Below are 23,886 nucleotides of genomic sequence, written 5' to 3' on the forward strand. Positions count from 1 at the left end.
ATTGTTTACACATGCAAGAGGACAAGGGGAGAATAGGGTTAGTATGTTTATCTCACTTGTTCGTCCTCTCCTCAGTTTCAGTCATGAGATTCATTATTTGCACTCCTTTTTCATGAGCTTGTTTTAAGCTGCTTCTAAAAACGTGTTCTCTGTGGCAAGAGAAAGATAGGGCTAGCATATTCATCCCAGTTCACTATCTGCCATTTCTCTCTCTCCAGCTTTTGTTTCAGTCTCTTTCATTGCTTGCTTCTTCTACCAGTTAGCTTTCTATCAAAAGCATATGTGACTATTACCAGAAATGTGATAATAAATACCAATAGCAGGATGAATCCCTGCCCCTCCCATCCATAAAAATAATTATTTTCAATGTAAGAAGACTAACTTGGAAAATGTTTTGTCTTCCTGAGATAATTTGAGAAGCTCTTGTGTAAAATAAGTTAAATAAAATATTCAAATTGTTGTAAATAACATTTATTAAAGTAGGGTTAAATTATTTTGGACTGAAAAACTGTATACAAACCTATTATTGTTTTTTCTAAAATGTGGTACACTAATTTGAGAAAAAGAATGAATGAAGCAAAAGATTCGAAAGAAATTCTATAAAGGTCTAGTTAAATAGGTTATATTGTCTTGCTTCTAAATTAGTTTTACGATATATGTATATTATCTTTGAATTACTTTATTTATGCATGCTGCTTATATAGCCACCCATCTTACATCAGTTACTTTAGATGGTATAGAAAGGATTATTTTTTAAAAGAAGCACAATATACAATGTAAATAACCAAAAAAATAATCTGAAATAATAGTAATATATGCCTGCGGTCTAGAAAACATTCTATTTCCAATTAGTATAGATCAAAACAAATAAATCAACCAATAGGACTGATTCATAGCCCAAATGTCTGAGGGAACGTCTATGTTGTTAATGCCTTATCAAAAGCTTTGGGGGAGATGTCATCTGTGTATCTGGGAGGACACTAGTCCATAGCACAGGTCCTGGACAGAAAAGGTATAACTTCTTAAGTAAGTCCTTAAGTAAATTTTCTAATAGAGAGGATCTGAAGCATCTATTTTTGCTGGCTGTGGTGAGGAGAACAGAAACATAGATGGTCCCAAAATAACTCTATATCATGTAGAGCTTTGTAAATGGCAACCAGAATCTTGAGTTGCATCCTGAAGCTCATTGAAAGCCACTGCAACTCACAAAGCAGAGATGTCATGTGGATATTTAATAGTGCACCCTACATTGCCTGTTACACTGCATTCTGGACCAGTTACAGCTTCTGAATGCTCTTTAAGTAGAACACATTACAAAAATCCAGCTGGGGCTGGAGGAGAGGTCTAAGGCTTGAGTTACTACAAGTAGAGCCTCCCGGTAAAAAAAATGAGTATGTTTGGTGCATAAGGCAGATCACCACAATAATAGCCTACCTCAATAAAATATAATTTTAGTCTTCCTGTGGAGTTCATTTTCTGGTCTGGTCTAATTAATGGGGCTAACAGAAAAGGCTCAAAAACTATAGACACTTATTTTTACTAGGTTTTGCTTAAGCCTGTTCTTTCCCATTCAGGTACCCAAAGCCTCTAGACATCGGAGGAATTTTGATAACATGACTTGGTTGGCATGGGACAGATATATATTTGTTGCCATCTACATACTGATTATACTATACTTTACCCCATACCAGTGGATGACCTCCTTCAGTGGTGTCCAGTAGATGTTAAATAACAAAAAGGAGAAAGCAGAGCTCCCAGAGCCCCCACAATGGGGGAGGAGGGGCTGACTTGATTACCCACTTACCAACATGGTTGGAAGTGGCCTGGAAAAAAGGAGGAAAAATACAATTTCCTGCTGTTGCCATTAAATAGTTTGAATAGTGTGAGTTTGCTAAACTACATAAATAAGCAGAACTAGTAAATTCTGTTTATAGTTAAATGTATTTAATTTTTCCTTATGCATTTGGGAAATAGTATGAGAGGAAGCAGAAGTGAAAATGGCCATTTCAACCCCCAAACATGGCTTAAGAAGGACCCCACTTAGTTTATGGGAGGAATGGGATGGATGCGGAGTATCAGAAGGCTGAAAAGTTGATGGGAAAAGAAGAAAACTCTGTGAATAAGAATGAACCTGGGGGACAAGGGAAAGAGATGCTGCCTAGCAAACAATTGGACAAGAGAAAGAGGAGCCTCCCAGTGGCTTATGGTCAGGAAAAGAAACTTAAGATCTGATTTAATTGATTAAGCAGTTAAAAGTGTGGCAGAAAGTCTGTACCTTCGGACTGGCATGATTAATGTAACCTTGCAATAAAGTAGAATTACGGTAGCTCATCTAATTGTGTTGCCAGTCTGGTTTACCTGGGAGGGATTACAGTGAGTGATTGAAGAATTATTCTGTAGCACTGAAGGGCAGGAGAGAAGAAATTGGCAGCTAAAGACTTCAGAGGGACTTGGCAGCTGATATAGACCAAACTGAAAGAAGAAGAGCTAACAGTCCAGACAGATGGACCATTAGCAATCCCAGCTTCAGAGTGGTTAAGACCAGATTCAACAGCTGGCAACAGGAATTAGACAAACAATAAAGACAGCCAAGCAAGAGGTAGTTAGTAGTTTCTGGAACCTGAATAGATAGTGACACTAGAACTAAAGCTCAATAGAGAGATTAAAAATCAAGATTTGGATTAGAGTAGGAATAGACAGCTATAAGGGGATAACAACAAAGAGTGGGAGCTACGTAACACATAGTCCTCAATTTATGTCTGTAATTGAGCCCAGAATTACAGTCGTAATTCTTGCCAGTTGTTAAGCGGGTCATCATATGTTTGCCTGATCTAATGAAATTTTTGTAGCAGTAGTTAAGCAAACATGGTCATTAAGCAAATCCATTGTTTTCAATGGGAAGTTTTGCTGGAAACCAGAAGTAAATAACACTTACAGCAAAAACGTCATGAATTGGGGTCAGGTGACTGGAACACTGGAAATAGTTGTTAATGCAGACAGGTTGCTGAGTGTCCAAAAATTCTATCACGTGATTAAGGGGGAAAGTGATGAACGTTCTGGAACTTTTTTATTTTCACAAAAAACAAAGGAAACACAGGTAATTAACACAGTATAAACCATTATCTGATAACAAAAAAAGCAAAACGCAAAGATGATATTGATAGGGATGTATGTATGCCTTGTCAAAGAAGAAAAATAAATACACATTAAAAGTGCCTTAACAAATATGGTAAATGAACAAATACAAAGCAAAAAATATAAAGCAAAGCATAAAAAGCCATATTTCTATGAATACTTACCTAACTATTTAAATACATATACCAATATGTTTCTAACACATTTATGTGACGATAAATTTAACCTTTTGTATTTTGTATAAATGATCATTTATAGCCATTACAGCATTCCCATGGTCATGTGATCAAAATTCGGATGCTTGGCATTTGGTTCATATTTATGACATTTGCAGTGTCCTGTGTCTTGCGATCCCCTTTTACGTCCTTCCGACAAACAAAGTCAATGGGGTAGCCAGATTCACTTAACAACCAGGTTACTAACTTACCGTATTTTTCAGAGTATAAGACGCACAGGAGTATAAGACGCACCAAGGTTTTGAAGATAATAAATAAATAAAAAGATAACAAATAAATAATAAAAAAAAGTTTTTGCACTCTGCAAACCTCCCAAAAATGGCCCGGTATGAGTAGCCCTTAGGATGCTTGTAGAGTGTTCCGGGGGGGGGGGGGGGGAGCAAAAAATGGCCTTTTTGTCAAAAAAAAAGGGCATTAGGAAGCTTATAGAGTGCTCCTTGGGGCTGAAGGGGCAAAATTGTGCAAAAATGGCTCATTTTTTGCTCATTTCTGCCCTCCCCAACCCCAGGAGCTCTGTGAAAGCCTCCTACAAGCTATGCACGGCCATTTTGGTGAAGGGACGGGGTTTCAGGAGGCAGAAAAATGCTGTATTCAGTGTATAAAACACACCCAGTTTTTCAGCTTCGTTTTTTGGGGGAAAAGGTGTGTCTTATACTCTGAAAAATACGGTAACTACTGCAATTTTTGAAAATATTTTCCAGATATATAAATTGGAAACTCCTCTCAAAATATGAATTAATTTGGGAATAATGTTCATTTTGAAAGCATTCATGTTTCCCAAGAGAGTATATTTTAATAACTCCCATGTATCAATATCTGAAGAAACCTCTATATTTTATTTATATGATATGTTACTCATTTAGTTGTATCCTTTGGTATACACATGCCTAAATATTTAATGGATTTAGTACAAATATGGAATTAATGTGCCTTAAATGAATTTGTAACCCAATTTTGGCATCAATTCCAATTTGGACCAGTTTATAGAATAATCCTGCTATTTTGCTAAAGGCATCTGTCTCTTACATCAACACTGGGATAGTATCATGAGCTTTAGTAATAAACAAAAGAATGCTATCTGCAAATAAAACCAATGTGTCCAGTTGAATTATTTACTACATAAATCTCCCTACATTGTCAAATAGCATAAGCTGATTGTTCCATGAATATAATCAAAAAGCAAAGGTAAATGTTGACATCCTATTCGAATTCCTCTGAATAGTGGAAAATTAGGAGATAACATGCCATGAACCTTTACATCACCTGTGGATGATTCATATTATAGTCCATTTTATGAATTCCAAAAGAAATCTGAATCTATTTACTAGAGCGAACTTGCACTGTTTATGTTTACTATCAAAGGTTTCTTCGGCATTTAATTATTAAATTACAAATTGATCTTTATTCAAGTCCGTTATATCTACATCTTGAGACTACGTGCTTCTTAAAAATAGAAACAAACTAAGGACCAAGGACTAAGAACCTACAAAGGTTCAATTCATAAACGTAGGAAAAATGAAAAATTAGGTAAATCTAATGAGTGGCAAAACCCGCAAGGAAGGTTTGTTCAAATATAACAGTAGAAGGAGAAAAACAAATGAGTCATTGGGCTCATTGTTTACTCCAAATGAAGAAATCTTCATAGATATCAAAGAGGATATAAAGGAAGTCATATTCTATTTTGTTTATGTCAATGTCTATAGCAATCATCTGAGATTAACCATGTCTCCTTTGACAAGGTAGCTAGCGGAAAGGGGTTTGGATATGAGTGCCTCAATGTCAGCTTTTTAAAGCAAGCTTTTTACAAGACATTCTCATTGGCAAGCTGATTTAGATCACAGTATGTTAAGGTGGATCCATGACAAAATTACACTCAGCATAAATGGCACTTCATTGAGCTAGAGAGCAGTAAGTATTGGGCTCAAGCGGGGATGAATCAAAAGGCAAGTATTATTCAACATGTTATTAATGTTAAGGTTGAGTTGTTTGTCCAATTTGTACAAAATTAAAAGGTGTGGCCAACATCCAGGAAGATTGAATGAGACTATAACTTAATCTGGAAAGATTAGATGTTCAGCGGAGAGTAACAAAATGCTCTTCAGCAGGAATAAATAAAGTATTACATTTAGAAAAGAGAGGTGTATGGCAGATATATAAGTTGCAGGATTTATAGCTTGACAGCATTATGTCAGTAAAGGGTCTAAGCACTGATAGCTGAATGTGAGGTAACTACTAGCACAAATGCAACTCTGAACTGTGTTATAAAAACTCTTATTCTCTGCCCTATTGATGAAACTACTTCTGCAAACCTGTGTATGGTTCTAGACTCAACATTTCCATAAATATATTGATTGTCCCTTAAGAGGCTGACAAAGATTTTTTGACAAAGGTTATGTGATAAAAGGCTAGAAGAACCTGAGATGTTCAGCTTGAAACAAACACTGAAGGCAGATATGCAAGTGTTCAGGTCCTTAAAAGAGTATCACGAAAAAGATATTAGACTCTATCTATTACTGCATAAGACAAAATCAGATATAAGTGCAAGTTGCAACTACCAAATTATGTTTAAAGAAAATCTTTTTGACAATAAGGTCTGCACAGGAGAAGAATAGTCTGCTTAAGGAGATTATGGATTTTCTCTGGAGATTATTTTAAGAGGCCAAACGTTCATTCATTCATTCATTCACAGTTTTGACCTGCTCATCTCTGTCAGAGAGGGACTCTGAGTGGGGTACAATAAAATGTTAAAATATACAAACAATATTTAGAAATTTAGAGTAAACCCTCATGAAGATGGGTTAATTTGTTTTCCTGTAGCCTACAGAGAGTTTGACTACATCATCCTTGTGGTCCCTTCCAACTCTACAATTTTATAACAGGTTAACTCTTGTTAATACTAAAAACATTTTTATAATAAAACCAGTTTCCAGAAGGAATTGATATGAATGTGACCTGGTTGAAGTGTATACTATCCTTGAAACTGTAACCACATCATTTGGTTGGAGAACATTTAGATCTATTGTATTTCAAGTTCATATTTATTTATAAAACTTATATAGATGTTAATCTCCATACAAGACTCTGGGCAGCTCATAAATAAAAAGATAGCAAACCAGTTCAAAAAAAGAGTGACTTTGAGTCAGTCATACACACTCATCCAAGCCTACATCACAGAGTGGTTGTAGGAAAAATAGGATGAAGGAGTATTAGGTTTGTTTACCTTCTTCCTATAAAGTAATAAGGCAGGATAAAAAATTAAAGATAAAAGCAATAGGAACTATAAAACAATTAAAAGTAAAAGCAAAATTCATAACTGAGGTAATACTTTTATATCTAACAGTCAATCTAGCCACTGCACCAACATTATTATACCTGCCTATCATCATGCACATAATAAAGTACATTATTGGTTTGTCAAATGCATTCTTGTTTAATAAATACATTTATATCAAAAGGAATAAATGCAGAAACTCTAGATTCCTTTCTATAAACATAATTTATGAATATACATTTGGGCATTAGTTTGTTAATAAATGATCATTAAATTTGAAATGTTTTTTTATAACAGCTGCTACCTGCCAAAAAATTTTGGGAACCAGATGATCCAGCAAAGGATGGACAAAAAGGGATATTTCTTGGTGATGAGTGGAGAGAAACTGCTTGGGCAACACCTCGTAAGTGATCCTTGTTTAAGTCATTGTGTAAACTATACAATTTAGTGTGGGAAAAGACTGTTCCTAGGTTCAGTGATGGAAAAATCTACATTAATTTAAGCTGTATTAATTTGCATATTGATTTTAATATCTCTTTTTAAAATTTAAAATAGACCACTCCATGTCACAACCTATTATGGTTCAAAGAAAGCCTGGACATGTTTTTCATGGAACAAGTGAAGTAAACGCTGTCTTATCTCCTCGATCAGAGAGTGGTGGCCTTGGTGTGAGCATGGTCGAATATGTGCTAAGTTCTTCTCCAGCTGATAAATTGGACTCCCGGTTTAGGAAAGGAGCTTTTGTAAGTAACTTATTTGTGTCAATAAAAGTTATTGTAGGCTAGTCTACAATATTTACTATCTGTTAGATTTCCCTCATGCTGCCATGTAATTTAGCAGCAAGTATATTAATTATTTAAGTTTTTGTTGTGGTCTCCAGAAAGCAGCGCTTTATGCTAAACAAGATCTAATGTGTCTATACTCAACTGTTTCATGCTACTGTTGGGAAAATGGCTTCAAAATCATACTTGTAACATGAAGTGTTGTATATAGATCTTCCATATGCCCTCCAAATATTTTTCAAAGGCTTTCTATTCATAATACATCCTTTTGAATAGCTGTATTTATTCCAAAGGCGCTTTCCATTATGAGAAAGAGCAAGATGTCTTGCAAAAGGGCACACCAAGCATAAAATGGCATTTTGTTTATATGTTGTTCAGTCATTCAGTGACTTCCAACTCATCATGATTTGATCAAGATAATTTTACCTGGATTGTCTGTCTGTAACCGCTTCTTTGAGCTTAAACCATCTTAATTTCATATGTTTTATAGTATTTCACTCTAGACAGTGTAACAGGGAAGAAGGGAGTACCAAAAACTGCCTCTCTTCACTGTCTTATGCACAGGGTTAGATTCCTCTGGATCATCAAAACCTCTCACAACCGGAAAAGCCACCCTCACTTTGTAAGAAACTTACCTTCAGCTAATGTTGATTTTTCAGTTTTATCCTGAAAGCTAGCTTTATTTTATGTATGTACAACACATTTTATTTAAGAATGATATCTGACAATCAAGGTATCTTACAACATTAGTTAGATTTGATAATGATACCTTGTGGGTGCTACATTTATTCTCTGCTAGATTCAGACCAAACATGTTTTTTTACTTAGGGCACTAGAGAAGCTGAAACAGATGGACCTGAGAAAGCAGACCAGAAAGGCAAGGTTTCTCCATTTGAGGAGGACAAGAACAGAGATCTTAAACAAGTTGATGATGACGATGTTACCAAAATAAATGGCAGAGGCTTGCCAAATGGAATGGATGCTGATAGCAAAGATTTTAAGTAAGGCTTAGATTTTTGGGGGGTGGGGAGGAAGATATAATTGTTTTCAATAAATAAAAGTTATGGATGTACGGGTTCAGATTCAAAGTTTCATTTAGGTTTTCTGATATTTTGCATATTGGTTGCCATCTTTATACCTGTTAAGTTTTATGTTTTAATTATGGGATCTGTGCAGGCTGTAATACAGATAAGGGTCCTGTTGCTATCACTAAACTTAATTAATGGAAATTGGAGTTCGACAGCAACTTCTGGGAGGTCGTAAGTTGTCTATTCTGCTTAAAAAGAAAGTACACCCTTCCAAGAGGTTTCCATTCTTTTAAATTGTAGGTCAGTCTTCAAAATCCATCTTCAGGTAGAGAACCTATTCTCAATCTTTGAGGTTACATTAAAGGATATGATAATTCGTACTTTTTCTTTTCAAAATATTTTTCCCCTGGCTACATCCATGGATGAGCCATGGTTTTCTGCATTGATCAATACTTGTTGTTCAGATCTATTTGCATACATACATACATACATACATACATACATACATACATACATACATACATGCAAATAGGATATTGAACTCCCTGCTCATGTTTCCTTTATATCATTCAGTCTCTTTACTTAGCAACAGCAATTGGGACTAGAATTTCTATTGCTAAGCGATGTGGTCATAAAGTGCAATATCAGGTGACCTCATTGTTTAGCAATAGCAATCTTACTACAAGTCATTAAGTGACCTTGCAGCTTCCGTCTGGCTTCAAGTGACTGTGGGTTGCTGCAGATGTTGTAAGGGTGAAGCTGTTGCCAAGTGCCCATATTGCGATCATATGACAGCAAGGGTCAGATGATCAGAACTTTGAATCAGTCATGTGTACCCCTTTGATCAATGTTATAAGTTACTGAATAAGTGCCGTTTAACCAAGGACTCCCTCTACAACAAATGTCCTGGTTAGCATAGTTGTATATTATCATGGAAAACAGTCTGCCGAACAGTGTCCACTTTGTTAAATTCTGACAGAGATATTAGCAGCTTGGTGTGAAAGGAGGCCAACTAATGACTATCAGAAATCCCAAAGAATGTGTATATTGTATTTCATTGGTGCATGGGTATGTTAACAGGAAGGGGTAACAAATGTTTTCCTGGGAAGTTCAAAGAGGGAAAAATGACACCCACCCACCCAAATGTATGTTTTGAATGATTGTGTACAGAACTGTAAGGGATGAAAAGGTCATTTCCTGAATTAACTGCTGATCAGAAAGGCTTATTGCCCATTGTATATGATTGGGTGACTGATAAAGAAGAATATTTGTAGCTCAAAGTTGAAGCGAGTGTCTATGATTGGATGACTGCTTCCTGTTGAATAACCAGAGAGTACAAGGAATATAAGATAACTTCATTCCAACAAGGTAAGTTTAAATCGGGGGTCTGTCTATTATTCTGATCTCCAGTGCTACTGATGAGTTTAATTTATTTTTTATCCCACTATTATTGCTCTTATAAATAACTTAATGGGGCAAAAATACCCAATGTTCATTCCTCCTCCTATTTTCCCAACAACAACAACCCTGTGAGGTGAGTTGGGCTGTGAGAGAATGACTGCCCTAAAGTCACCCAGCTGGCTTTCATTCCTAAGGTAGGACTAAAAGTCACTGTTTTCTTACAATAGCCTGATGCCTTAACCACTGGACCAGATTGTTGTTTTCCCCCCTGGGGTAAATTTTCCAAAAATATCTATTTAGGGCAGTGCCTGAAGAAAATGACAAAAAAATGGTGCCGCAAGTAGCTAAACTCCAGTTGATGGGAAAAGACAAGGATTTGTTAGTTTAAAGAAAGGAAACTGCAATGGAAAGAGACCCTAAAAGTTGTCCATCATATGATAAACATGGTGGATGAGAGTAACATCTAGAAGCAAGAGTAACAGAATATATGCTTCATTGCTGAAATTCCAAAGCAGCTTTCAAGCTCATGCTGATGAACATGAAAAGCAAGAGAGAGACTATATATCAGAAATGAGAGAGTGGAGCCAAGAAGGAGATGGACAATGTAAGCGTATCAAAAGAGAAACACCCCAGAAGGGAAGAGAAGATTCAGAAGAAGTAAAAAAAAAAAGAGTTATGCTAATTGGTAAGTCATTACTATGAGGCTTTGAAACAAACATATCACATAGAACCCCTCGTTTCAGAGGTGGGTTGCTCTCAGTTTGGCTTGGATCGGATGAACTGGTAGTAGCGGGAGGCTCCACCCACCTGCCTGGATGTTTCTGCGCATGCACAGAAGTGTCACACATGCACACATGAGCGTGCATGCATGAGCGAACCGGTGGTAAAAAAAATTGGAAACCTACCACTGCTTTTCTTGTGAATTGTGCTATTTGTGAGCAAAAATCAGGGATGCGATAGAACAAATATCAAGTCTAATAATTACTTCCTGCTGATATATATGGGAATTAATACTGCATATGATAATGCAGAGGACAACTGGAATGTTTCATCATAGATGCTGAAAGTCACAAAACAAATCCTGGGGCTTTCACGCCATAGAAGAAGAATAGAAAGGAAAAGAAAAATACTGCAAATCAATCATTTGCAAGTATCTAACCTAACTATACAAGTTAGGTTAATAAGAAAGAATTTCTGAGACGGGGGCCTGTGGTCCAAAGTATTCACATTCAGAACTACTGACATAAGATACATTGTATGTCATGAGGAGTGGAAAATGTGTCTGAGCCACACATGATAAGGTTGATTAGAAGAGCTTTAAATTGAATCAGTATGTGTACACTCCTAAATTAGACTCTTCATTAAAGTCTTATGTACTATACAGAACTGTTCTTGAAATGAACTTTTAAGTTAGTTAAAAAATAGGCTTGCTTTCGTCGTCTTCATTGTCTTTGTTAATGTTCAGAATGTATAAAATAAGATGAGCTTGCTCCTCTTTGGACAGAAGCGTAAATATGATTTAAAGATACAGAAATGACTGGTCTGACTCCTTTGACTGCAGTGTGACATATGAAGAGGAAACCATTCTTTGTTAAGAAGACAAGCAGTTGCACTGTCTGTTAAAAAAAATCAATTCCTATCCATAAAGCCAAATCAATAAACCTGGAATTGTTTAGCCTAGTATCAAAAAAAAACACCTCAAACTGAACAGAGGTTAGTGGAGATGTAAGAAGAACAAAAAACAATCTTGTTGGATAAATTCAAAATGAAAAGAATCAATACACCAGCTGATCAATAAAGAAAGAAAAGTATTTACAGGTGACAAGCAGAACCACTAAAGCCACGTAATTTGTTTCATTCTTCCAACAACAAAGACATTGTGAAGCCAGAATAATAGAGTAGGATTGAAGCTTCTGATTGATGGAAACATGATCGGGGAAAGCTCTTTACTTTGAATGGGATTTAATCTTTTGGGCTAGATGAATTGCATCATAGGGTGCTGAAGGAACTAGTCGATTGGCCTATTATCCTGGTGAACAGATGAAGTTCCAGATGAGTTGAGGAAGATAAAAGGAGGAAAGGAAGATCCCTTGTGCTACAGGCCAATGAGTCTGACATCAGTATCTGGGTAGGAGATAAAGAGGTGGTCTGTAGGCTCTTTCAAAGCATTGTGATAATTGCTAATTGGGTTTATCTTGAATAAATACATTTCCTCATTTTTTTTCCCTATGGGGTAACTTCCATAATAGATTGTGGGAGCGCTGTATATCTTCAACAAAACAATTAACAAAATATTCAGTATTAAGGCTGTCAGAAGACATAAATTAAATTCAAAATCTTGATAGTTTGGAGAAATGGGCTGAAAAGGGTAAAATGAGTTTAAGAGAATCAAGAATCAGATGTACAACTGTAGATGGCTTGGTATTAATAGTAAATAATGTGGCTTGGCAATAGTTGTGGAAAAGATTGGAATATAAGCAATGCTCTTTTTACAAATGGGTTGCATTCTGAGAGGCTGTTCATAAATCTTTTTTGTTCACAAGTCCAAACATATATATGTGGCATGCTGTAAACTAACCTCCCAATTTCTGGAACCTTTTCTGTTGGAGTTGTGGACAGTTTTTTCCATATTGGTAAAAGTTCATAGCTCGAAAGTTTGTAAGTGGAATAATGTTTTGTAGTTGATTCTAAATGAAATATGAGCTAGCCATGTGATGCGACTGCCCCAAAGGCAAATATAGTTGTAGACTGCAGCAACAGAAATACTATTTCCTAGTTAAGGAAATAAATTATTTCACTCTGTTCTGCTTTGGTCAGATCCTATCTTGAGTTCTGGGAGTTATAAGGAGTCAGAAAAATCCTAACAAGTTCTAGTAAAAAGAATGAAGCTAATCAAAGGACTAGAAGCCAGATTGTGTGAGAAGAGATTGAAAAAATGGAGAAGACTAAGGATGATATGACAGTAACACTTCAAACAGTCCTTTTTGAAGAAACACTTCAAAAGTCCTTGGTTACTGACCACCATTCGGAGACTCTTATTAACAATGCTGAACAAGTGGTACTTATGACTGTTTCTCAAAGTTCTAGCTGTCCTAGCACTGCGATCCATGGTTTGGCAATTGGCTTGCACTCAGGAGGTTGCAGCGTCCCATATCACATGATTGCCATTTGCAGCCTTGCCTGCTGGCTTCCCACAAAGTCACTGGGGAAGTTGGCAAGTAAGATTGTAAGCTGTTCCTGTAAATCATTCCCACTCAAGCCACTTCCCTGCGTGTCCTCCCATCTTCCACATGGCCATGCTTGCACCTACAGCCACTTGGCTTTCCACTGGCTTGCTTATGAGCCGCTGGTTCTTACAATTTCCTGTCAGCTTCCCCATTAACGTTGCTTAAAAGCTGGCAGGAAGTCAGGAAGAGGTCCCGAGTTAATAATTGGTGATCCTCAGTTATGAACAAACATTCTGCCAGGATTGCCATCACTAAATGATGGGGTTACATAATGTGCTTATGACTCCATCACTTAGTGATGGAAATTCCAGTCGTAATTATCATTATTAAGAAGGACTACCTATACCATGTGCTAAAATTGTGTGCGCGCGTGCCCACACCCACAATGCAATGTGATTCATACCCTGCGCATATGCGTGCGGAAACACACACACACACACACCGTGCAGCCTACTCAGCCTCCTGCACCACACTGGGGGAGGGGAGTTTTCACCCACCCCAGGCTCTGGAGGCTTTCCTCAAGCTTCTAGGAGAGCGAAACGGGCTCCAGAGATCCTCCAGAGGCTGGAAACAGGCTTGTTTGTGGACTTCCAGAACTTCAGGAAGTCCCATTTGTCACCCTTCCTGAGCTCCGGAGGCTTCCCTTGAGCCTCTGGGAGGGTGAAAACGGACTTCCCCAGGCTCCAGAGGCCCTCCTCGAAGCCTCCTGGCACAAAAAATGGAGCTGGGGGTGGGTGCTGTGCCCCCCCCATGCTTCCCCCACCCCCGCACATGCGCACGCGTCTCTCAGCAGAGACCTGAAAATCAGCTGGCTGGCGGGAGGCGTGTGCACACGCGTGGTGATGCTGACCTGGGCGCCGGCTCGCGTACCCTCAGGGCTCCGCATTCCACCTGTGACACGTGTGCCATAAGTTCACCATCTTGGACCTATACCCCAAAACAAATCACATAGAAGGAATTCAAGACTACTCTTCTGTGTCTCAGGTACAAGAAACAGTTAATAGATTGTTACAGGAAGGCAGGTCGCCTCTGAATCTAAAGAAAAAAATATCTGTCTATAAATGCAGTTAGACGTGATACCTATTTCCCAGGGAGATAGTAGACTATTATCTACTAGAAGACTACTCTTCATTTGATATTTGTTTGATTTTTTATTTATTATATTTATATAGCAGCCCACCTCACTATCATGACTCTGGGCATTGTATAATAAATCAATTAAAAATAAATCTTACATAAACCAAACAAAATATAAACACAGGAGAATTCACCGAAATATCACTTATAATGCAACCATCTTACAGTCTTGGGATCTCTAAGGCTGCTAAAAATCTCCACCTTTTTAGAAATTTTTAGAAAAACAGTAGGTAGGACCTAGAAAGCCAGATTTGTGGCACACTTTCATTTGGATTCTTTCACTGAATAGAGTTTGGAATCCATGGTTCTAGCTAGTAAGCATTATGTTCATATTTTAATCATAAAGGCACTCTCTCTTGTAAGAGGAGCATGGTTGCTTCTTTGTCCTATAAGTGGCCAGAGAGTCAATACTTCCCAAATTGACTGTTTGTGGTCTGATAGCTCTTAAATGTTTCCCAATGTAGAATGTACATTGTTTCTAGCTGCTGTATATTGTTCAATCTATATTATGCCAAAATCCAAGTGTTTTTTAAAATACAAACTAGTTTCTTCGTTTTATCTTCAAAATATGGTTTTGCCTGAAATGTTTTAGTAGAAATGGTATTCGATTATGTATCTTTTTCAGTGTAAAAGAAATATAGTTATAGCTCCTATTATAGGCCTGCTGTGTAATTGACTCAAAATATGATTTCCTTAATGCTGCCTTTTAAGATTCACAATTAAGTTGGCTTTGAAGACATGAACTTAGCTTTGGAGCCTGAGCTTTCCATATCCTGCCAAGCATGCTCTCCTACCATCATCACCACCAGTACCCTCAAATTGTAGATCTATTCTTTTAAAGTCTGAGCTTTCTACTATAGCATATTTACTACAAATTTTGACCACAAACATTAATTTTAGCTATATTTATCACAGATAAAAATAAAACATTTTTTTTAGGGTTAGGGTTATTGAGAAAAAAAGGAAATGCATTTTTATAAAATTATATTTTTTAGCAAAAAGTTGAGAATGTATATTTTAATGTATATGTTTTGGGGCATAAATCATTCAAGCATGCTAATTTTCCCATTCGCTGTTAGCATTCCACTGCTCCTGAACGTAATTATTGACATAACATAAAATAACAGTTATTTTGTACGTCATTATTTGAATTAGGTACCAGTTAATGTAAAGTCATAGATGGATTTGATTTTCAAACTATTTCAACTATCATATAGAACAGTTGTGTGCCATTTTCTTATAAATCAAGGAGCAAAAAATTTACATGTATAAAGTTTTTCAACATCTTTTTAGCCAGTTTTTTTTAAATAAAAGCTGATTTTTGTTTTTCATTTTTTTTCTAAGCAGTCGTACTCCTGGAAGCCGACAAGCATCCCCAACTGAAGTAACTGAGCGTTTGGGTCCAAACCCTAACACTGCTGAAGGCTTGTCTTCGCTTTCTAATCCTTCAACTCACAAGCCACTGGTGGAAGAATTTTCAAACTCCGAATCTCAGAATTTGGATGCTATGGAACAAGTGGGTCTTGATTCTCTGCAGTTTGATTATCCTGGAAATCAGGTACAAATGGATTCTTCAGGAGCTACTGTGGGACTCTTCGATTACAATTCACAACAACAAGTTAGTATTTTTTTTACAGCCATATTAATGGTTGGAATTACAGCATTATATAATGCTGGTTTCAACTAAAAATGGGAGCTTAGCTCCATCTCTTTTTACTTTTTTACTTTACTGTTGTTCTTTTTTAAAAAAATTCTGTAGTAAAAAAAAAATTGTTTACGCTATGTCGGTTCCATATCAAGGGAAGGCACTGTCTGGATTCATATAATCTCGGTCATAATGCCTTACTTTGAATAAACTCAGCTACTGTCATTTATGAATCATAATTCATAGCTCAATATTATACATGGTGCCTGAGTTGTATCTTATTCAAGATAATTTAATCTAATTTAATTAATTCTATCACTAGCTAGATTGTACAGTATATTAAAGAGAAAGAAGAAGCAGAAGTAGCATTTCTGCTAGTAGTTTATTACAATGCAGAACTCTTTCATAATATTCTTAAAGAATTGTTTCTATTTAAATTTGAAATTCGCAGTGTTGAACTGTCTTGTGCATAACACTCCATAGAATAACAATGGGCCAGTCTTATAAATTAAATAGATTAGAAAGTGTGTTTGTTAATATTATAATACGTGTTTCCTTCAAAAATCAAATCCCTTTTGCTTCTTGTCATTTTTGTCTTAGATATTTCAGAGGACTAATCCTCTTACTGTTCAGCAGTTAACAGCAGCACAACAGCAACAGTATGCACTGGCAGCAGCTCAGCAACCACATATAGGTGAGACATTTTAAAGTTGGTAATCAAAAGTTTCTGGATTTCGGCTGGTATAGGAAACTGTGATATTTTATATGTGTGTGTGCGTGCGTGCCTGCACACACACACACAGAGAGATTTGGTAGAAATGTTTAGGGTTTTTTTTGCCAGTGGTAATAAGCAGAAATATGTACAATTGATTTTTCTCCCCAACTGCAAAATGGCTCTTGTTTCCTCCTTAAAAGACTATCAGTAGGATTGGTAGATCTTACCGAATAGTTAAGCCATGGTTGGTTGTGTCTTCAGCTGCTGCAGTTGGAGGGAAGGAATTATCTAAACTTGGGAATCTTAATGAGAAGTGCCAGATTCTTCCACTTGATCTTTAGTGGATGCAGGTCAGGCACTGTGTGAACTGCTTTCTACCTGCACTACATTGTATATCAGCCTTGGGACCTCAGTGTTTGACAATGAAGATTGTGAAAATGCGAAGTAGAGTCATAGTAATAGCAAAATAAAAATATTTTATTGGAATATACATTCTAGTGTGGAATGAGCTTACAAAATGCTCTATTGCATATTACTTATATATTTTACATACTGAATTTTTAATATCAGCAGAGAAAATGAAATTGTCAGTTACAATTAAAACCTTTTCAATTTTCTACCACTATTCTCTGAAATCACATCAAACGTCTAGCATTAGCATTATGGTACAACTATGTGCGGTGTTTGTTTTTGGTGAAATTGAACCTTTTGTTACTGTAACAGGTGTATTTTCGGCAGGCTTGGCTCCAGCTGCTTTTGTGCCAAATCCCTATATTATCAGTGCTGCTCCCCCAGGTGCTGACCCATATACAGCAGCAGGTTTGGCTGCTGCAGCTACCTTAGCAGGTAAGGCAGTACTGTTCTCAGATAACTCTAGTATTTCATATTTTAAGAACCTTTGCTTTAAAAAGTATTAATCATCCAGGTTAGTCAGATTGTTCCCCTAGATTTTCAAATATCAAATTTACTATGGACATCATAGCATACAATCCTGTTCGTTTTGTATCCATGTCTATGAAATGAATTCAAACCAAGATTTTAATTTGACTTTTCTACTCCTATTTTTCTTAATCTGCCAAGTCCCATGTCCTCTTCACTCAACACTCAGCAGCAGAAAAACTAAACCAAATGTTAGGAATTTATTGCCTTTCTTTTGAATGATGTCACGAGATTGGGACAGGGCAGAAAAGAGGAGCATATCACTATTTTCAGTATTTTAATTATAAATTGACACCATCAGATAAAATGAATCAAACATGACATTTGAGAACAGAGATTAAATCATTCTTGGATTAAAATCCCTAATCAAATAGATAGTATCATCTAACTTACTACCTTACTATGTACATAGTTAAATTACTTTTTATTGGGCTTAAATTATTTCTGTATGGCTATCTAAGGGAGTTTGTTATTTAGGAAGCTCCTGACTGGAAGGCTCATTCAAATAATAAATGAATATGATTTATCAGTTTTATTAATCTATATGATTTGTAGGCATAGAATAAGTTTTCTAAATACCAATTCCAGGTAAACCTATGATGACAAGTACAAACCAGGCTATCATAGGGGTCCTCTACATCTAGATGGAGGCAGATATTATTTAAGGCTGATAAAGACAGATTCTATTAGCTCCTACCCTCCAATTGTTTATAAGTGCCACCATTTCTTGTTCTACTATTGTTGATGCATATTATTTGGTCTCATCTAATTTTATTCTTAATAAATATTTAGTCTGCAACCTTATTTGGATTACTATAGCCCAGTGTAATTGACATATGTCTTTACAGCCTCATTTTTTGGTTTATGATAGCCTGTTTTCAGCCTGACTCCTACTGGCAGTTTTTACTATCTATACAGTAACTCAAACAAATGCTTTGTAACAATTTTGCTAATAAGGCAAAAGTTTCTATAAAGAAGACTTTCTCATCAAAGGAGGAAGGGCTATTGCATTGGCCTTAGTGGTGGAATCTTATATTATCAAAAGAACTCTAAAATATTGAGTGGAATTGGGATAAAATTTGAAAGAAAGATACAAAGTGACTGGCGACTAAAATGAACTTAGACTGCTCTGGTTGTTGAAGATTTATGGTATTAAAGTGGTACTAATAGGGTATAATGTGGGCTGATATATAGCTCAGTTGGGTTTGACAGTGCTTATTAATTTATTGACAGATCTGGAAAAGATAGCTGAAGAGTTTTGGGCACAATTCAGAAAAGAGTACTGAATGATTGGGAAGATACATTAGGTGGTGGTGTGTGCTTTGTCCTTCTCAAGAGGGTGGAAAATCAAAGGTTTGCCACTCGGAGAAAAGCCAGCTGCCAGCCTAATTAACAGAGGGAAAATTGATGTCAGTAATTTATAATTCCTTCCTTAATTCTAAATAAGGAAGTAGGTAGGTTGCAGAAATAGAATAGAGTCAGAGAGACAAGATTATAGTGCATTCATACTGTATCCATAGAAAAATCTTAGGTTACATAATATTAAATAAGAGAGAAAAGTTCAGTCATTCTACAGTTTAGAATTGCTTCACTTATCTAGAAATAAGTAGGAGAAGGTGGGCGATCAGAAGTTGGCACATCAACCATAAATCTATTAGCGCTGCTAAAGAAAAGCAGCTGTTGGTTTGAAAGGAAAGGTTAAATAAATAGAATATACTTTTTTTTTTACTTTTCTGTCCATTGTATGGTACTAAATAAATGTTTGGAAAGTATGGGACAAATCCTCCTCCTTATATTTAGATCTCTAAGGAACTCGTATTTGAATGGTTAAGATAATGATTATTATCCTCTATTTTTTTTAATGTGAAATTATTTTTTTCTTTTTTTATTATACTCTGGAAGTCTGGATCTGTTATATTATTTCAAGGCAATGATGCTTGTACAGCATTAATTAATATATATATTGACATTGCTTAGATAAATTAAGAACATTAGAAGTAAAAATGGAGGAAGATAAATACTCTTATCAGAATTCATTACAATTTAGGACATTGATATTGCAAGCATGAAATTATTTGACTTTTTTCCTCCATAACTGAAATAACATTAAAAAAGAGATTCATACAGATCGCATTAAAGTCTGGATATAATGTAAATACGAGGGGGAGGAGGAATACAGATTTAGCAAGAATTATTAAAATACCAAATAAATAAATGGGGGAGAGGAAAAGAACTATTGGGTTTCTAACTTTCCCTTTTTGGTATATCTGCTGATTTACAGTATTGTAGACATTTAAGCCCCCTAGATGCCTGATGGTAAGTGATTATATTTACCTTGTGCCGTGATGTTTGTTTGGGAACCTATCTTGCTTAAATTTGGTTAAAATTCCTTGCATATATCTATATCTGTATATACTGTTAGTTTTGCCATTGCTGAATACTCCGTGTCTAAGTTCACAATCGGATAGAATTGTATCTTTCTTCCAGTGTTAAACACAATTCATTCTCACTGCTATAAACATATCTTTCATTAAATTCTAATGTTTCTTGTTGATTTTTGCTGACATTATAACTAATAAAAAAATTCATTTCCACTTAAAATTCCAAAATTTTCTGTGTTGTGCTATATATAGCTTTCTAATACATTTGTGGGTTTTTACATATCCACTTCATGGTTTTATGATAGTTCCAATATTTATTACTATATGACTTGTCTATCTTAGATATTGATAGAGTTGTATACCAACTGTAGAATATCTTATACCGATTTTCTTTTAAATTTTAACTTGGTGTGAATTTTATAGATTTAGTTGGTAATTCTTCCCATTGCAGTGTTGTAACTGTTTCTTTAAAATGTTGCATCATTTTATCATACAGCTTTTGTTTTCTCTCTCTTGGTGTAAAATATCTAAGCAAAAATTTATATAGACTCCCTAACAGATGGTGCTGTTTTTGTATGAGTGTTTCAAAATTCTGTCTTTTTTCTTAATGTCCTTCCTTCTTGACATTTGATTTTACTTTCCATTAGTTTGTAAGTACATCAACTAAGATACCTTCTAGCCTTCCCCAAGTATTCTTGCTGTTTAGAGTATGAGTAAACCATATTTGCATATGTAATTACATTTTTATTGCTACAGTTGTCTCCAACATGAAAAACAGTTCAGAAAACCACTAGAGATGAGCTTATTATTTCTTTCATTGAATTTCATGCTGTTGTCCCACTTTGTCTAATAATACATCCTTTTAAAGTTTTAACATCCTTTGTAGTTGGCAACGACTAGCAGAATAAAATTCATAGGGACTTCTTTACTTTTTTTAATATCTCCACACTATAATTATGTACAAATTATTGGCTAAACTGGTTCCTTCCAAAATTGCTGTTTTACAATCAAAGGATTTTATCTACTCTGTTATCTACTACAGGCAGCTTGCTTTATGATGCTGTTTGGAAGAACAAGATCATCTCTGTGGGATCATGTAGGATTTTTTGGTTTGTTTGATACTGGTTTTTTCCTCACTGTACATAAACTTACTAACAGTTTCTTACCATTCTTGTAGAGTTCTCTTTGAAATTCTGATTGACCCCATTAGGAAAAGATAGTTTATTTTGGGTACTATATTTATTTTAGTCATTGTAACATTTCCTAACAGCTTTAAGGAAATTTTCTACCTTTCAAGGTCTCTTTTAATCTCTTGCCATAATTTAACATACAAATGGTTCTCATTTAGAAACTTTTCCCAGTTATGAAGGTGATGAAAAAGTAACTTTATGAGAGTCCTTACATTTACAACTCTTCTGAGGTCTGTAAAGTGAAGGAAAGCAGACAATCATAAGCATAGTTGTTTCCCTGAGCAACCATTTCACTTAACAACCAAGTTGCCAATCCCAGTTGTCACTAAATGAGTACCACATGTTGTTAGTTTGATATTAAAACTAAGTTTTTCATTAAATGAGCCATCTGACAGAATGAGGTTCCTGCAGAAGATTGATTTCTCCTTGTGTTAAAAATCTTGTAATTATTTTTGGTTCTGTAGTAATATCATATCATCCTGATAATGCCTTTCCACCAAATTTGAGAACTGTTATTTGTTTGTGAGGCTTTTTCTGCCACTATTTCTAAAGCAATGCTAAATAATAAAGCGAACACCCTAGTTTTTTCTTCCTTTATTTATTTGGAAATCTGAAAAGAGCATTCCATTAGCCATAATTGTCATTTTTTTCTGTTAGTGTATACTGTTAACCTAAGCTTGAACTTTTTCTCCAGGATTTATTTTATTCAATACTACTAGCAGGAATTGCCACTGAAAATTGTCAAAAGCTTTTTCTGCATACCCCCAAATCAGTGCATCTTTCTTTCTTTTCTTGTTTTTAGGTTCTGTTATATTGACTACAATCCTACTGTTGCTCTTTGTAGTTCTCTTTGGGATACAATCAATTTAGTCAATATGTGTTATATTTGGTACACATTTCTTCAGTCTATTAGGTAATATTGTTATAAAAAATGTGTAATCTACCTTCATTTCTCCTAGAGCAGGGGTGTCAAATTCAAGGCGCGCAGGCCAGATCCGGCTTGTGGGGTGCTTAAATATGGCCCATAGGGCCAGACTGGAAATGTCAAAGGACCAGCCCACATTGCCTCTGCCGGCCCAAACATTTTTGGCTGGCAGAGTGCTGCTGAAGACCGGGGAAGCCAAAAACGGGCCACACAGGGCCTCCACACAGCCTGTTTTTAGCTGGCAGAGTGCTGCAGGAGGACTGGATTAGACTGGATTACAATTATGTGGCCTCCAGTAAGTGCCTGATCTGGATAGAAAACAAGCAACATCCTATGTTAATACTACAGTTTAATGCCAGATTTTACATACTGTTTTTCCATTTAATTTAAAATCAACAATCTATCATTGACAGCCATTACTATTTACTATCCTGGAAATTTGCCTCTGCTGTTAGAACTTGTATTATCATATTATTTATGCTTTTGTATTTTTATTATTAGTTGAATAATAAAAATACAATATTATAAATAGCCTTTCTGACTGGAAAAACAATTTACTATTAAACAATAGGGTATAAATTTAAAAATAAAAAGTTTAGTGGAGTATGAAGAATAAGTACCGTGTTTTTCGGAGTATAAGATGCACCAAGGTTTTGAAGAGGCATTTTTTTAAAAAAACGTAGGTAGGTAGATAGAGGGATAGAGAGGTAGAGGGAGAGAGAGAGAAATGCAGTAGATAGGTAGGGAGAGGGAGAGAGTAGTTAGGTAGGTAGGTAGATGGAGAGAGAGAGAGAAATACAGTAGATAGGTAGGGGGAGGGGAGAGAATAGGTAAGTTGGTAGATAGAGGGATAGAGAGAGAGAGAGAAATACAGTAGGTAGGTAGGGGGAGAGAGAAAGTAGATAGATGTTTCCAGGTGTATTTATCCATGTGCTAGAGAAGGAAATCGCTGACAATCTGCAGCACCTAAGACTTTGTTTCTGCTGACACAGCACTTGATCAATGTAATTCTCATCAATCAGTTAAAGAGCTTTCCAAAACGGGGGGGGGGGGAAGGTTTTTGCACCCTGCAAACCTCCCAAAAATGGCCCGTTTTTCGCAAAAATGGGCCTGTTTTTTTTTAAAAGGCACGAATTGCTAGGGGGCTTGCAGAGTGCTCCTCGAGGCTCAGGGGGGCAAAAACGAGCAAAAAACCACCTGTTTTTCATGAAAACGGGCCCATTTTTTGTCAAAAAAATTGCATGCATAGCCTTATGGAGGCTTATAGAGTGCTGCTGGGGACGGGAGGGGGCAAAAAACGGCCCGTTTTTCACTCATTTCTGCCCTCCCCAGCCCCCAGGATCTCCCTGAAAGCCTCCATAAGAGTATGCATGGCCATTTGGGTGAAGGAGCGGGGCTTCGGGAGGCAAAAAATGCTGTATTCGATGTATAAGACGCACCCAGATTTTCAGCCTCTTTTTTGAGGAAAAAAGGTGTGTCTTATACTCTGAAAAATATGGTAATCAATATTTGCCAGTAATATCTGGTAGAAGAAATAAGAAAATGGTTATAGTAAAGAACTGTGGAAAGAAAGAAAAGGGGAAAAAATGCACCTTGAGTGTTTGTCAAATGCCCACCATGGTCAGCCCTCCTTCCCTCCCTCCTGGTCCTCTTGAGGTCAAACACAACCCTGATAGGGCCCTCAATGAAAGTTTTACACCCCTGTCCTAGAGGGTAACACTGCTGTAGAAAAGTTTGTAGCAACTTGAATCGTACCTGGAGGCAAGCAGAATCAGTGCAGCTCTCAAAGAAGAAGGATTACATGGGCGTGTTTATTTAAAAAAATAATTTATCTAAACATTAGAGAGTTAATTATCTCCAATCAATACTATTTA

General features: G+C 36.2%; 1 protein-coding gene across 11 annotated transcripts in view; it reads left to right on the forward strand.

Annotated features, from left to right (window-relative positions):
- Nucleotides 1-23,886, forward strand: part of PUM2 (pumilio RNA binding family member 2) — an 84,770-nt gene that overhangs the window by 17,405 nt on the left and 43,479 nt on the right. For 5 of the 11 annotated variants that reach the window (XM_081943156.1, XM_081943155.1, XM_081943157.1 and 2 more), the window contains exons 3-8: nucleotides 6,940-7,045; nucleotides 7,198-7,385; nucleotides 8,253-8,425; nucleotides 15,562-15,835; nucleotides 16,463-16,556; nucleotides 17,301-17,423. In XM_081943156.1, coding sequence (XP_081799282.1) covers nucleotides 6,940-7,045; nucleotides 7,198-7,385; nucleotides 8,253-8,425; nucleotides 15,562-15,835; nucleotides 16,463-16,556; nucleotides 17,301-17,423 — 958 coding nt within the window. The remainder of the gene's footprint in view (nucleotides 1-6,939; nucleotides 7,046-7,197; nucleotides 7,386-8,252; nucleotides 8,426-15,561; nucleotides 15,836-16,462; nucleotides 16,557-17,300; nucleotides 17,424-23,886) is intronic. The other 6 variants (XM_081943158.1, XM_081943151.1, XM_081943149.1 and 3 more) reach the window with 2 other exon arrangements.

This window comes from Natrix helvetica (genome assembly GCF_964273705.1).
Source record: "Natrix helvetica genome assembly, chromosome: 2".
Lineage (NCBI taxonomy): Eukaryota > Metazoa > Chordata > Lepidosauria > Squamata > Natricidae > Natrix > Natrix helvetica.